General features: G+C 58.0%; 1 protein-coding gene across 2 annotated transcripts; it reads left to right on the forward strand.

Moving 5' to 3' along the window:
* The first annotated feature begins 287 nt into the window (after window positions 1-287).
* PRKCSH (protein kinase C substrate 80K-H) lies at window positions 288-14,228 on the forward strand. 2 transcript variants are annotated; one of them, XM_052643251.1, is made up of 18 exons: window positions 288-483; window positions 889-1,041; window positions 1,243-1,359; window positions 1,799-1,894; window positions 1,998-2,055; window positions 2,965-3,082; window positions 4,734-4,863; window positions 8,779-8,863; window positions 9,708-9,786; window positions 11,454-11,540; window positions 11,798-11,974; window positions 12,048-12,144; window positions 12,615-12,684; window positions 12,956-13,045; window positions 13,239-13,313; window positions 13,407-13,506; window positions 13,586-13,759; window positions 13,902-14,228. In XM_052643251.1, exons 1-17 carry the CDS (start codon window positions 288-290, stop codon window positions 13,730-13,732), a joined length of 1,875 nt encoding a protein of 624 aa, XP_052499211.1. In that variant the 3' UTR covers window positions 13,733-13,759; window positions 13,902-14,228. The 2 variants fall into 2 exon arrangements, with proteins under 2 accessions (XP_052499211.1, XP_052499212.1); XM_052643252.1 differs by lacking the exon at window positions 288-483 and adding an exon at window positions 547-690.
* The last annotated feature ends 530 nt before the right edge of the window (window positions 14,229-14,758 follow it).

Genomic DNA, 14,758 nt, shown 5'->3' on the forward strand with positions numbered 1-14,758 from the left:
GTCTACGACTCTCATTGGCTGACGTTGAGCGGGGCGGTCCCTGCAGGGGACCCGAGCAGAGCAGTCCGCAGAAAGATACTGCGGGGGAGGGTAGTTTTGAGTCACGTGCTCATCCTTTTTCCTCCCCACCTCTCCATCTCTACCGGGGGCGGCGGTGTGGGGTTTCGCGGGCATTTTTCAGGAACTTTCTGTTCCGGCTGCAGAACTCGCCACTTCCAAGATGGAGGCAGCTTGCGCCGCCATTAAGCGCGAACCTTCAGAACTATTCCCTTTCAGGCTTCAGTCCTATGCAAGATGGCCGACTGGGTGCCGAGCCTGCCACATGCCACTCCCAACATGGCAGCCAGGACCCGCCGTTCCGGCCGCGGAGCGTGATGCCGGAAGTGACGATTCTCACACACTTCCGCTTCCTTTCTGCAGGAGAAACCGTTGGCTGCTGGGTCAGGGGGGCGCGGTGGATATTGACCTTTGCCCCAGCCTCATGTATGTGGTGAACTAGTGGGCGGGAGGACCCCCCCAATTTCCTATTTAGGGGCAGCCGAAGGGTGTGCGTTTGGGGAGGGGGAAACTGTTAGCCCTTTTGGCCGATTGGCGGGAACTGGATAGCGAACCACCTCCGATCCATAGGAAGCGGAGGTTCTGAGTTCCGCTCACCATTGATTTGGGCCAAGTGAGATTCCCTTCCACTAGGTAGGACTGGGGAGACACCCCCCCCCCGCCTCGCCGCCCCGCTCCTCCGCCCCGGGCCCCGTGCCCCTAGTGTGGAAAGTTAAGTGAGACCTCTTTGCCCGGAGCAATGAAGGAATCCAGTTGACCGGAGGTAGAGGCGCCTTCCTTCGCCTGGAAGGAGCCCTCTCCCACTGACCTGCTGCCCCTTTCTCGCTGCAGCGTGGGGTCACAGTGCATCTCCCAGTAGCCTCCTTCTGGCAGGACCCATTTCCGGCTTCCGAGGCTTGAGCGAGATGTTACTATTGCTGCTGCTGCTGCTGCCGACGTGTTGGGCCGTGGAGGTCAAGCGACCCCGGGGCGTCTCCCTCACCAGTGAGTGAGCCACTGGAGGTGGCCAGAAGTGGGGATGGGGTGTGGGAGGCTTCCGGGATAGGCACTTAAGCTTTCGGTCTCTGTTCTGGACTCTGGGCAGGGAAGGTTGCAATGCTTAGCCGGTGGGAGTGGGAAGAGGTACCTTTGGATGGAAAGGGCTCTCTTCCTGCCCTGGACTGGGCCCCTTGTCCGCCTCCCCAGACCATCACTTCTACGACGAGTCAAAGCCTTTCACTTGCCTGGATGGCTCTGCCAGTATCCCCTTTGATCAGGTCAATGATGACTACTGTGACTGCAAAGATGGCTCAGATGAACCAGGTGAGCGTTTTCTCCATTCATCCATGCATCCATTCATTCATTCATTCATTCATTGTACGTTTATTGAACTGGTGAGTGCTACGTCTTGTGTGGTGTCCCAGACCCAGTCCCGTCCTCAGAGGGCTCTCTGTTGAGTGGAGGCAAGCAGGCACAGAATAAAGTGGGTCAGTGGTTTGGTGAGGAGATGTGGAGGTGCTATGGGAGCCCAGAGGAGGAGGGGGGGGCTTGGCAGGGCCCAGTTAGGAGGTCCCCGGTGCAGAGAGGCAGGAGCGAGCCCAGGAGCGTTTTGTTTCAGGGCCCCAGAGTGCAGTGGTCCTTCCTCTCCTTACCTGGCATCAGTTATTCTCACATTTCTCACACTCCTGTGTGCATGTGGTGGGTGTGACCTGCCGGATCCTGAACCCACTCCACAAACCCTCCTTCCCTCCTTTCCCCACAGGCACAGCTGCCTGTCCCAACGGCAGCTTCCACTGCACCAACACAGGCTACAAGGCCCTGTACATCTCCTCCAGATGGGTCAACGATGGAGTGTGTGGTGAATGAACTGGCCCCACGATGGGGGACAGGGTGCTGGGAGGAGGGAAAGAGGCATTGCGGGTTGGGGGAAGTCCTGACGGCGCCCCCACGTCTGCCCTCAGACTGCTGTGATGGGACCGACGAATACAACAGCGGGATCGTCTGTGAGAACACCTGCAAGTACGTAGCTGACACCCCCCTTCCCTTGTCCCCCTCTCCCCCTTCTCTTGCCTCGCCTTGCTGGGTGAATCGGGTTCCCTCTCCTCTCTGCTTTTGTGTGTCAAGGGCTCATCCTGTGCCAGGTGCTCTGTGAATGCTCTATCAGCGATTTCCCTTCTGGCTTGGAACCGAGTGTCATGTGTTTGCCTGTTCAGCCGATGAGGGCGCTCACGCTTAGAAAGGAAAATGACTTCCTCAGGGTCTCATAGCTAAGAGATAGCAGAACCAGGACTCGAATGGAGCTTGGTCTAACCTGGGACTCTGTGCTTTTAATTGCACCGCTGCAGCAGGACCTGAAAACTGAAATGCTCACAGGCAGGTGATGGAAGCAAGTGCATGCAGGCTGAGTGTAAGGCAGTCAGGGAGTGATCGGGACTGTGGCGTTTAAAAGGGAGAGCCTCCCTCTACTCCTGTGAGTTGGGAGCAGGTGGCAGGGCCAGATATGTTTTTCAGAGAAGCTGAGCGTCATGGCACTTCCGTAAACCTTTCTGATGGAAGGTCTCTTAAGTAGAGAGTAGACTGAGCAGATTTTGCTTACTGGCCAGACAGCCCTTCTGTCAGGGAGTCTGACTTGTGTGCTCGTCTCTTTCTCCTCTTGGGAACCTCCTTCCAGCCTCATGTCCCAGCACCCCCTAGTCCCTCCCATGGCCCTGAGGGTGAGCGAGCCCTGTCCACTGTGCCTCCTCTCTGGGACAGGGGTGAGGGACTCTGAAGCCAGGAGGACCTGGGGAGCAGGGAGCAGAAGTGTTTGAGCTCCAATTTTTGCCCACACAATGGGGTGATGGCAGGGGGTTGAACCCCTTTGGAAGAGGCAGACCTAGTGGGCACTAAACGCCCTCCCAGTGGTGCTTGTGTCTCCCTTCCCTGCAGAGAGAAGGGCCGCAAGGAGAGAGAGACACTGCAGCAGATGGCAGAGGTGACCCGCGAGGGCTTCCGCCTGAAGAAGATCCTGATTGAGGACTGGAAGAAGGCCCGGGAGGAGAAGCAGGTGAGGGGCTTGGTGGGGCTGAGCCAGGACAACCCGGAGGCTGGTGAGGCTGGCTGGGATTTACGTATGCTCCCGACCAGTGGTGTCCTGGGGCCAGTTGCTGTCTGTCTGCGCCTTGGACCCTTGTGTCCACTTGACGTTTAGTCATTGCTTAGGGTGGTACCAGGTGGGCAGCAGCCAGTAGAGGCATGGACCTAGGCCTTGGGTGCAGACCAAAGTGGGCTCAGAGGAGGGACGCCTCTCCTCCAGGTTCCAGGGTGCTCTCATCTGTAAGTTAAGGCCAGTGACTGTATGCCTTACCAGTTCTGGGGGAGGACTCAAGACAAGGTTCTTCAACCACAGCCAGGTTAGCTCAGTAGGGTGGGTGCTGGGGATGTGTGGGGGGAGGGCCGAAGAGGGTGAGTCCCCAGGGGCGTGTCTCTCCCTGCCTGTCTGCCACCCCCTTAATTAGTGGGTCAGAGTCCTCAACGCTCCTTCGGGGCTCCCAATTAACCCTCTGAACAAGGGCCCCAGCTCTGCTTCTCAGACCAGGGAAGGGTCAGGTCTTCCTCTCCCACCCCCATTGCCTGGTTAGTGAGGTACCTCCCGAATTCATAGGGGGCAGTGTATCGGGGCCAGTGAGATCCCATGCTTAGCCACATGGTGAAGTTGGTGTCAAGTGACCTTTGACCTCCTGGGCCAGCAGGAGGACCCTGGCAGCAGATCAGGTTGAGGTGTCAGGCAGTGTCTTGGGAGGGACCCTACAGCCTAGGACCCCCATTCTTAGGCTGGAGCCCACCCAACACACATGTTCCTTCCTTCCTTCCTTCAATATTTTTTGTTCTTATTTATTTGGTTGTGCTGGGTCTTAGTTGCAGCATGTGGAATCTAGTTCCCTGGACAAGGATCAAACTGGCCCCCTTGAATCGGGAGTACAGAGTCTTGGCCACTGAATCACCAGGGAAATCCCCTTTCTTTTCTTTTCCTTTTCTTTTCCTTTTCTTTTTTGGCTGTGCTGGGTCTTCACTGCTGCACACAGGTTTTCTCTAGTGGCAGCAGGTGGGTTTCTCATTCAGTGGCTTCTCTTATTGTGGAGCACGGCCCTAGGCATGTGGACTTCAGCAGTTGCAGCTCCTGGGCTCTAGGGCACAGGCTCAGTAGTTGTGGCGCATGGGTTTAGCTTCTCCTCGGCATGTGGAGTCTTCCTGGGCCAGGGATCAATCACATGTTCCCTGCCTTGGTCCCTCCGCTCTCTGAACCCACCTTGGGGCACAGGAAGCAAGGAAGACTTCCTGGAGGAGGAGGTCTCCATTTAAATCGAAATCTGTAGGTTTATTCAGAGTTAGCCAGGCAGAGTGTTGTAGACAGAAGGAAAGCCTGTGTGAAAAACTGGGGGCAGTGTGTGTGGAGAGCTTTGAATGTTGTTAGGGCAGTTAAAATACCAAAGGGGTGGTTGAGGCTGGAGAGGGGGACAGGGTCCTGGTTATGCAGGGCCTCAGGGGTACACTGAAGTATTTGGATTTCTCTCCAGTGGGGTGCAGAGAACCACAGCAGCAGGGGTTGGGGGAGATCCAGGAGTGGGGTGTATTGGGAAAAGATAATGTGGAATAGAGGCAGGAGAGGAAGAGGGAAGAACAGGCCGAGAGCCGGCCCCTGTCTTCTGCCTTCCCAGAAAAAGCTCATTGAGCTGCAGGCTGGAAAGAAGTCACTGGAGGACCAGGTGGAGGTGCTGCGGACCCTGAAGGAGGAAGCCGAGAAGCCAGAGGAGGCGGCCAAAGAGCAGCACCGCAGGCTGTGGGAAGGTAGGTCTGAAGTTGAGGCTGGAGCTTCCTCCAGCCCCCCAGGCAAGGGCTGCCTGATTCCCAGCCCAGCTTAGCCCTGAGGGGAGTCCCATGGGGTCATAGTTATGGGGCGGGTCACCTTGGACCTTGGTTTTCATTTCCCTTGCCTCACGAGTTATCAAAATGGACATCCACATTTGCCAGGGTTGGCAAAATCCTTTAGGATGAAAGCAGCTTCTACCTTCTCTTCTCTTCTTCACTTCCTCTTTGCTCTGGCAACTCCTACTGCCTGGGGTTAGTTTTAAGGTGACTTTTTTTTTTTATGCTTGGTCCAGCATTTTCTTGCTGTTGGCAGATTGTACCGCTGTTGTGGATAATCTGAAACCTTGGCATTTGTTCTGAGTCTGCTTTCTGCAGGGACACACATGGTGGAAGGTGGATAGAAGGGAGAGGTGGGACAGAAACCCACTCCAAACTAGTTGAAAGAGTAAGATCAAGCATTGCCAGAACTATCTGGAGCCGTGGCTCCAGCCGGTCACAGGGATGGTAACCAGTGGCTGGTAGCCTTCTGAGGCCGTGCTGTGATCTCCATCTCTTTGAGCATCTGCTGTGTTCTTCCGCCCTTCCCTCTCTCTGTCCTGATTTCTCATAATCAGTAATTCAGTCGTTCATCTGACAAGCATCTACTGCGTGCCTGTAATGTGCCGGGTCTACCCCAGGTGCCCACAGTACATCACTGAAGAAGACGGAGGAAGCCCTCTGCCCGTAGAAAGGACAGGCTCAAAGGTCGCGAAGCTGCATCTCGTCTAGTTTTTAAGGAGCAGCAAGGAGACCATGGGTTTCCCAGGTGGTGCTAGCGGTAAAGAATCCGCCTGCCAATGCAGGAGACACGAGAGATGCAGGTTCAATTCCTGGGTTGGGAAGATCCCCTGGAGGAGAGCATGGCAACCTGGTCTAGTATTCTTGTCTGGGAAATCCCATGGACAGAGAAGCCTGGCAGGCTACAGTCCATGGGGTCACAAAGAGTCAGACATGACTGAGCAGTGTGCGCCTGCGTGCGTGCACACGCACACACACACACGGAGACCATGTTGGTGAATGAGCAGAGACTCCCCCGCTTTATTTACATAACATCAGCTGCTTCTGTCAAGCCACAGAGTTCAGGGGTTGCCAACAGGGACCATATGACCTGCCAAACCTAAAATATTAGCATTGGGTTCTTTACAGTAAAATTTGCTGACCCCTGATACAGACACCAGTATTCTCTCCCACGCTGACGGTGGGTAGACCAGAGCACCCAGTGCTTTTTTCACAAGGATCATCGTGTTTTTGCCCCTGCTCCCCTTTCCCAGACATCACCTCATTTCACAAACAAGGCCAAAGAGGCCACTGGCTTGCCCAGCTAGACCGATGCCCACATTATTCCGATTGTAGACCCTGTGCCTTATCTGCAGGCTTGAGTCACCAGCCTGCTCCTGCCTCGCTCAGGGCCCAGCTTTTTTCGCCTCTGTTGGGTCTTTGTTGCATGGTGTGGGGGCTTCTCTAGTTGCGGCAGGCGGACTTAGTTGTCCCTCGGCATGTGTTATCTTAGTTCCCCAGCCGGAAATGTGTCCCCTGTGTTGATTCTTTGTTAGGATTATTAGATTCTATTAAATTATTACATTTTATTAAGTAATTTTTTATTAGATAATTAGAATCGGAAGTCTGCTTTTTTATTGCTAACTTTACTTTTGGCCATGCTGGGTCTCCCTTGCTGCTCGCAGCCTTTCTCTAGCTGCGGCCAGCGGGGGCTACTTTTTGTTGGGGTGTGGGGCCTTCTCGTTGCAGCGCGCAGGCTCTGGGTGCACAGGCTCAGTAGCTGCTGCGCTCAGGCTTAGTGGCTCCATAGCACATGGAATACCCCCTGGACCAGGGATCGAACCCGTTTCCCCTGCACAGATTCCTGTTCTTTGCTGGAAGCCTGATTCTTAACCACTGGACCCCCAGGGAAGTCCCTGGGCCCATTCTGGCCCTTCTGGCCTCCTGATGGCCTCCCTCCTTCAGGCCAAGCCATTCTTGGGCCCAGCAGTCTTCCTGGCTCCCCAGTGTCTTGGGTGGGACAGCATTTGGGCCACCACTGGCTGGTTACAATGCCCCCTACCGTCGAGGGCTTCTCCCTGCTCTCTGTACCCTGTGTGCTTGCCATGTTGGTCTGATTGCCTGCCCACACCCCCGCCAGCCCTGCGAAACTGCTGCTCTTTGTTGCTCCCAGGCCTCTGCTCCAGCCATGCGCACTGCAGACATGTGTCGAACGGGCTGCAGGCCCAGTGCTCAGCGGTGACACACGTCCACCTCTGTAGAAAATGCTGCTGGACAGCGCTGGTCTGCATGGTGTATGCGTGTTGTGCTCTGTCCCCGGGTGCCTCGTTTCCTTTTACTCTTTGCCCTTTGTTTTTTTCTCACTGCAGTAAAATCCCAGTCATGTCACAAATTCACCATTTCCGCCTGTTTTCAGTGTCTGATTCAGTGGTGTCAGGTACATCCACACTGTCAACAACGTCCAGCAGGACATTGTTGCTGTTGTCTAGTTCCAGAACATTCCTGTCACCCCAGGACAGACCCCCAGGTCCATTAAACTGGCCGTTCAGATCTCCCCTTGGCCCCGTGCCCAGCCCCCGGCCCCCATGCATTGGCTTCCTATTTCCATGGATTGACCTGCTCTCGACATTTCACATCAAGAAGTCAGGCAGTGAGTGCCTTTGTGACTGACTGCTTTCCCCTAGCATTGTGTTGTCAAGGGCCATCCATGTTGTAGCCCAGTGTCGGGACTCCTGCTTCCTTTTTAAGAGCTGTTGGTCCGTTCTGGTGTGTGACCCTGGTGGGGTTTGTCTCATCCAGGTACCATTTTTCCCATCGGGTTTTTGGTTCTGATCTCCACTGCTCGTAAGTGGCTCTTGTGTATCAAGGGGCTGGCCCTTGGTGGCTGAAGCTGCAGGTGTCTTCTCATTCACCTTTGCTGCCAGGTTCCTTTGCTCTTTCTTCCCAGGCCATGTGTTAGAAAGTGAGTGAACTCTGGTCTTTGCTTCTGTTTCCACTTTCTTTTGCACCGTGTCTAGCATCCTTTTACACAAGGCTGGGCAGACTAGCGCCTAGCTTCTTAGTGTGGAGTTGCTGACTCAGGTTCAGGGGTGGCACGCCATGGCGGTGTCACCGGGATTCCCAGAGGGTGTTGGGGATGAACATGGGCTGTGGAGGCACGTGGCCTGGCTTGGTCCCCGGCTGTGCTCCTCGCCAGCTGGGTGACCATGGGCAGGTCCTTTCATCCACTTGAGCCTGGGGCTCTCATCTGTGAGGACATTGTCGGCTGTCTCCTGGGACACAGGCCACTCATCCTGGTGGAGATGGCCGAGCCTCATAGTGCAGCTGCACTGGGGGTGGTTTCCTGGGTGCCTTCTCAGCCGGTTGGGCGGGGACAGGCTGAGGAGAGACCATCGGAGCACATGTGGGGCTGCAGCGCTCTGCGTCCTCTGGCCATGGCTCAGTTCCCGTCTTTTGTGCTGGTGGCTTCACCCCCTTCACGAGACAGTCCGTGGGGCCCCCAGGACATCTGCCTCACCTGGCTGCGCCCCTACCCCTGCCTCTGTCCCCTGACCTTTTCTCCTGGGGGCCTCCTGAATGTGGCACACCTATGGTCCTCCCCCTCGCACCATCATGGATTGTTCAGACTCTCTGCAGACGCCCCCAGCTGCCCCTGCTGGATCCCCCATCCATCTGGCACTGCCCACCTCCTCCATCCCCCTACCCCCACACAGGCCAGCCCTTCTCATTGCCTAGCTCCCGCCCCCAGTCTGCCCCCCACAGTGGGCTGACTCAGAGCCCCAGCACCCAGATGGCCAGGCATACAGTGAGCCCAGGGGGTGCTGGGGACGGAGGATGATGGAGCTGGTCCTTCCACAGAGCAGCAGGCCACCTCCAAGGAGCAGCGGGAGCGGGAGCTGGCAGCCAGCGCCTTCCAGGAGCTGGATGACGACATGGACGGCACGTAAGTGTGCCAGCGCCCCCTGCCCTGGGCTCCCTCCTCCCTCTCCCCGCTTTAGGAAACCAGCCAGAGCCCACCTCCTTGCCCTGGAGCCCGATCCCCTGGGGGCGTGAGGGGGTGGGGAAAAGATGAGGGAAAACACTCCCTCGAGCTGGACAGGGAGACTCAGAATCTCAGCGCTTTTTGAAAGCCTACTCTGTGGCCTGGGACACTTTAGTGAAAGACGAAATCCTGGCCAGTGCCCCTGAACTTGCTGGCCAACCTCAAGTCAACGGCTCAGTGGAGGGTGGGCTTTAGGGAACAGGGAGGGCTGGGCAGGCCCCCTGGTGGGAGGCCTGGGACTTTGGAGGGTTCTTGGGGGGAGAATGGGCAGGGCGATCCCCTTCCTGGTGGGCAGTGGCGGTGGGCGGCGGGATAGGGGCAGGATGTGGGGCCTGGGCCACCATGGGTGTGTGGGTCTCCTGGGGTGGAGGATGCCAGGCCATGGGAGTTTCTGGGTTGGGCTCTAAGGGTGGAAGGGAGTGGCAGCTGGGCCTTGAGGACCCGGCTGCCACTCCCACCCCTGTGCTTGTCCCTCCCTTTCGCTCCTCAGGGTTGTGGAGCCTCAGGAACGGGTAGGAGACAGGGGACGGGGTGGCTAGGACCTGCCTTCCCCAGGGTAGAGACCGGACTGGGCCCTAACCCCAGACCTCATTTTTTCCCACTTTCCTTCCTGCCTTCTCTCCCTGCCCCAAGGTCCTGAAGCAAGTTCTCAGGAGGAGCCCTGGCCCGGGGTGGGGGTTGGGGGGCAGTTGACCAGGAGCCCATGGGCTCACTGCTCTATCGGCTTCTGCCTTTGTCCCTGCAGGGTCTCAGTGGCTGAGCTGCAGACCCACCCGGAGCTGGACACAGATGGGGACGGGGCATTATCAGAAGGGGAAGCCCAGGTACTGGGCCCACCCCTTCACTGGGGACTCCTGGAGGGGATTGCCCCAGGGTGACCTCAGGGTGGGGGGCGGGGGTGGTCAGAGGCAGGCCTTATGTGGGCTACTCCCGTGGAGAGTCCCCTGCTGGCCTAGGGCCAGGGTTCTGGGGGGCCCAGCCTGGCTGGTGTGGCCAGGCCTTGCCTGGTGCCTCAGGGCGTCTCGTGGGGAGTTCAGTTCAGTTTAGTTCAGTTCAGTCGCTCAGTCATGTCCGACTCTTTGCGACCCCGTGAATCGCAGCATGCCAGGCCTCCTTGTCCATCACCAACTCCCAGAGTTCACTCAGACTCACGTCCATCGAGTCAGTGATGCCATCCAGCCATCTCATCCTCTGTCGTCCCCTTCTCCTCCTGCCCCCAATCCCTCCCAGCATCAGAGTCTTTTCCAGTGAGTCAACTCTTCGCATGACGTGGCCAAAGTACTGGAGTTTCAGCTTTAGCATCATTCCTTCCAAAGAAATGCCAGGGCTGATCTCCTTCAGAATGGACTGGTTGGATCTCCTTGCAGTCCAAGGGACTCTCAAGAGTCTTCTCCAACACCACAGTTCAAAAGCATCAATTCTTCGGCACTCAGCCTTCACAGTCCAACTCTCACATCCATACATGACCATAGCCTTGACTAGATGGGCCTTAGTCGGCAAAGTAATGTCTCTGCTTTTGAATATACTATCTAGGTTGGTCATAACTTTTTTTCCAAGAAGTAAGCGTCTTTTAATTTCGTGGCTGCAATCACCATCTGCAGTGATTTTGGAGCCCCCAAAAATAAAGTCTGACACTGTTTCCACTGTTTCCCCATCTATTTCCCATGAAGTGATGGGACCAGATGCCATGATCTTCATTTTCTGAATGTTGAGCTTTAAGCCAACTTTTTCACTCTCCACTTTCACTTTCATCAAGAGGCTTTTTAGTTCCTCTTCACTTTCTGCCATAAGGGTGGTGTCATCTGCATATCTGAGGTTATTGAGATTTCTCCCGGCAATCTGGATTCCAGCTTGTGCTTTCTCCAGCCCAGCGTTTCTCATGATGTACTCTGCATAGAAGTTAAATAAGCAGGGTGACAATATACAGCCTTGACGTACTCCTTTTCCTATTTGGAACCAGTCTGTTGTTCCATGTCCAGTTCTAACTGTTGCTTCCTGACCTGCATATAGGTTTCTCAAGAGGCCGGTCAGGTGGTCTGGAATTCCCATCTCTTTCAGAATTTTGCACAGTTTATTGTGTTAGGTTCCCTGTAACCATGCTCCCCCGCCCTACCCAGTGTGCACACCTGGTCACCCGCCTCCTCAGCTCTGCCCTCACTGGCCTGGAGCCCTGCTCCCCACCCATTGCTGCCCTGCTGGTCCTCACTCCCCACCTCACCCTGGCCTCTGTCTCTCAGCTCCTCTCCCTGGTCTCCAGTCCCCACCCGGCACCTCTCTGGCCCCCGCCTCTTTCCCACAGGCCTGTGCTGCCCCCTTCTGGCAGCCGCTCCTCACCCTGCCCGGCTCCAGTCTGGCCCTGGGCAAGTCAGCGCGTGCTGTGCCTGGCACCGCAGTCTGAGGGCCCCTGCACCCACTACAAGAGTGCCTGGGTTGGAGGTGGGGGGCACGTGGCGGTCCTGCCCCTGACCCCACCCCAACCTGACGCACACAGACCCTCCTTGGGGGAGACGCGAAGATGGATGCTGCTTTCTTCTATGACCGAATCTGGGCCACCATCAGGGACAAGTACCGGTCTGAGGTCAGTAGAGGGAGGGGAAGGGATGTGATCCCAGTCCCCTCGCTGCCCCGGACGCCTCACAAAGGCACTGCCTCCAGCTCTGGCACTGGGCCACCCTGGCCAGCTGGGCAGCCCCACCTCCTCTACAGAAGCCATCCCGCCCCCAGCTGTCTGTCCCTCCCTCCCTCTCTCTAGGCTCCTTGGAAGGGGCCGCCCTTGGCTCTGGGGGTGGGGTGGACCCCCGAGTCCTCAGCACGACCTCTCCGCACATCCGGCAGGTGCTGCCCACTGAATACCCACCATCGCCTGCTGTACCCGATGTGATAGAACCCAAGGAGGAGCAGCCCCCCATGCCCTCACCACCCACAGAGGAGGAGGACGAAGACGAGGAGGACGAGGAGACAGAGGAGGATGAGGATGAGGAGGACGAGGATTCCCAGGGGGAGCAGCACAAGGTGGGTGTTTAGGAGTGGAGGGGGTGATGGGTGGGAGTGGGGTCACTCGCTGACTCTGTCCCCCCACCCCCAGGACACCGCAGCCCCAGTCCCAGCCCCCCAGACGGCCAGCCCCACCGAGGAGGACAGGATGCCGCCGTATGATGAGCAGACGCAGGCCTTCATCAACGGTGAGGGCTGAGCCTGGGAGGGAGGGGCCCCTCCCTGTCGCCAGCGGGTGCAGGGGCCCAAGAAACAGGCCCTGCCTGCTCCTCTAGGGGGCCTGGGGCTGGCCCAGGCAAGCCCAGGGAACTCCGAGCCACCTAGAGGGGGCTTCTGGGCCCTGGGGAAGCTGGCACCACCACACCAGTCCCAGGGGACCTTCTGCTTCCTCACGGGTGGCTGTTGTTTGTGCCGCCCTTGGCAGGTGAGGAACCAGCAGGGCCCCAGGAGCCCCGGCCCTGCTCCCTCAAGAGCTGAGAGCCTGGGCGGGGCGATAGGGTCTGCTTGGCGGCTGGCAAGGCCCAGGGGGTGTTCCTGGGCTCTGTCCTTACCCAGAGCCAGCCCTGGGGCTGGGGCAATCAGGCCTGTCTGCGCCACCGCTGCCCTCTCTTCATGGATGGGGTGGGGACACCTCTGACCTCCTTCCCGACCCCACCAGCCGCCCAGGAGGCCCGCAACAAGTTTGAAGAGGCCGAGCGGTCCCTGAAGGACATGGAAGAATCCATCAGGTATGGGGGTACCCATGCAGTCACAGCAAGGCCACTTCTCCACTGCCCCATGGCCGCCTGCTGCCCAACTCCCCAGAGATGGTGGCGATGGAGAAGTCACTCAGGCAACTTTTGCAAGTTGGCGGTGGCTCCTGCAGGGAGAGTCCCCAGGCGGAGGGGACTGGAGCCCAGGCCCCGAGAGACCCTCCACCACTCGAGCGGGCCTTCCTGCATTGTCCTGAGTCGGGCTGGCATCCCCCACTGCCCTTTAACCTCCGGGCCTCCCCTTTAGGAACCTGGAACAGGAGATTTCATTTGATTTTGGCCCCAACGGCGAGTTCGCCTACCTCTACAGCCAGTGCTACGAGCTCACCACCAATGAGTGCGTCCCCTCTGGGCACGTTGGTGGGTGGGCTTGATGGGTCTGGGCCTGAGCAAGGATGGGGTGGGGAGGGAGGCGGGGGGGCTTAGGCGCAGTCACTGGGATTTGAGGTGCCTGCATGGCCCCGGTGTAGGGGGTTGTCGTGGAGGCTGGGACCCCTGTCCCCCCACCCACCAGCCCCATCCCATGACAGGTACATCTACAGACTCTGCCCCTTCAAGCTTGTCTCGCAGAAACCCAAACTCGGCGGCTCCCCCACCAGCCTTGGGTGAGTGAGCTTGGGCTAGGCCCCCCTCTCGGCCCCTCATCCCCACCCTCGGCTGCCCCGGCCAGCCCCTCTCAGCACCCCACTCTCCCATAGCACCTGGGGTTCGTGGGCTGGCCCCGACCACGACAAGTTCAGCGCCATGAAGTATGAGCAGGGCACGGGCTGCTGGCAGGGCCCCAATCGCTCCACCACAGTGAGTGCCCGCAGGCTGGGGGAGGTGGAGTGGGGACGTGGCCTGCAGAGCCCACCTGAGCCCCACCTGCCCACCCCAGGTGCGCCTGCTGTGTGGGAAGGAGACAGTGGTGACCAGCACCACCGAGCCCAGCCGCTGCGAGTACCTCATGGAGCTGATGACGCCAGCTGCCTGCCCAGAGCCCCCGCCTGAATACCCTGTGGAGGGCGACCATGATGAGCTCTAGCCCCGCCCCACCCTGCCCAGCGCAGAGGTAGGTGGGGAGGTGGGGGTCACTCCCGTCCCCTACCGTTCGGGAGCATGGTGGGGCGGGGGGGCGGGCGGCTCTTGGCCACATGGCTTCTCCCCCATCCATCTCCCTTCGTCTGTCTCATTTGGTTTCTCTCTGGTCCCAGAAATCAAGATGTGGAACCAGCCCCCAGTGGTGCTGCCCATCCACCCCCGAGTCTGTGGACCAAGTCCTGCCCCTGTGGGTCACCTCACCCACCCCACAGGGCAGGAAGCAGGTAGGGCTCCATGCCCTGCTTTTGGTTGGCCAGCGGGGCAGAGCCATGTTCCCAGGCCCCGACTGCCTCCACAGATGGAATAAAAGAGCCTGTCCTGCTTGGGCCCCCACACCCTGGGGACCTGGCCCGCCCTGTCCCCCCACCCAGGGCATCTGCCTTCCCTCTTGGTGGGGAAGTGACTTGACCTGTGATCCCCAAACAATAAACATGATCCCTCCAACTCATCTGTGTCTGCCTGGCTTTGCTGGGGTGTGGAAGGGCCAGGGCTGGAGAGGGCTGAACACGGGAAGCAGCTGTGCAGATCCTAGGGGGGCTGGCTCCGGTTTGAGGGTCTCACCTGAGATGCCCCGTGGACAGCAGAGCCTGGAGCCATGTAAACAGACAGCTGTTGGGTCACTTCCATCTGGGTTTCCTCCTGGGCTGGTCTCAGACCCCACCACCCCAATCACGTGTGCTGTGGGGAAGCCAGGGGGCTCCAGGTGTGAGCTAGGCCCAGAGAGGGACAGTGGCGTGCACTCAGCCACACAGCAGGGCCAATTGGTGTGTGGAAGCACAGACACCTGAGGCCATAAGATTCTGAACTTTTATTTTTCTGGCATGAAAAGTACAAATAATTAAACAATTCCATGTAAAAGTCTGTTACCGCGGCCAGGCCTGTAATCCCGGTAATAAATAGTGTCTAAACTCAACGCAGTGTTCTTGTTGGGTTTTGGGCGTTTTTTTTGTCTTTTTTTTTTTTTTAACAG

This window comes from Budorcas taxicolor, chromosome 7 (genome assembly GCF_023091745.1).
Source record: "Budorcas taxicolor isolate Tak-1 chromosome 7, Takin1.1, whole genome shotgun sequence".
Taxonomy (NCBI): domain Eukaryota; kingdom Metazoa; phylum Chordata; class Mammalia; order Artiodactyla; family Bovidae; genus Budorcas; species Budorcas taxicolor.

Coding starts and splice junctions, on each gene's coding strand:
- PRKCSH (XM_052643251.1), top strand. CDS start 288: ATGCAAGATGGCCGACTGGGTGCCGAGCCTGCCACATGCCACTCCCAA. Junction 484..888: donor GACCTTTGCCCCAGCCTCAT/GTATGTGGTGAA, acceptor TTCTCGCTGCAG/CGTGGGGTCACAGTGCATCT. Junction 8,864..9,707: donor GATGACGACATGGACGGCAC/GTAAGTGTGCCA, acceptor TTGTCCCTGCAG/GGTCTCAGTGGCTGAGCTGC.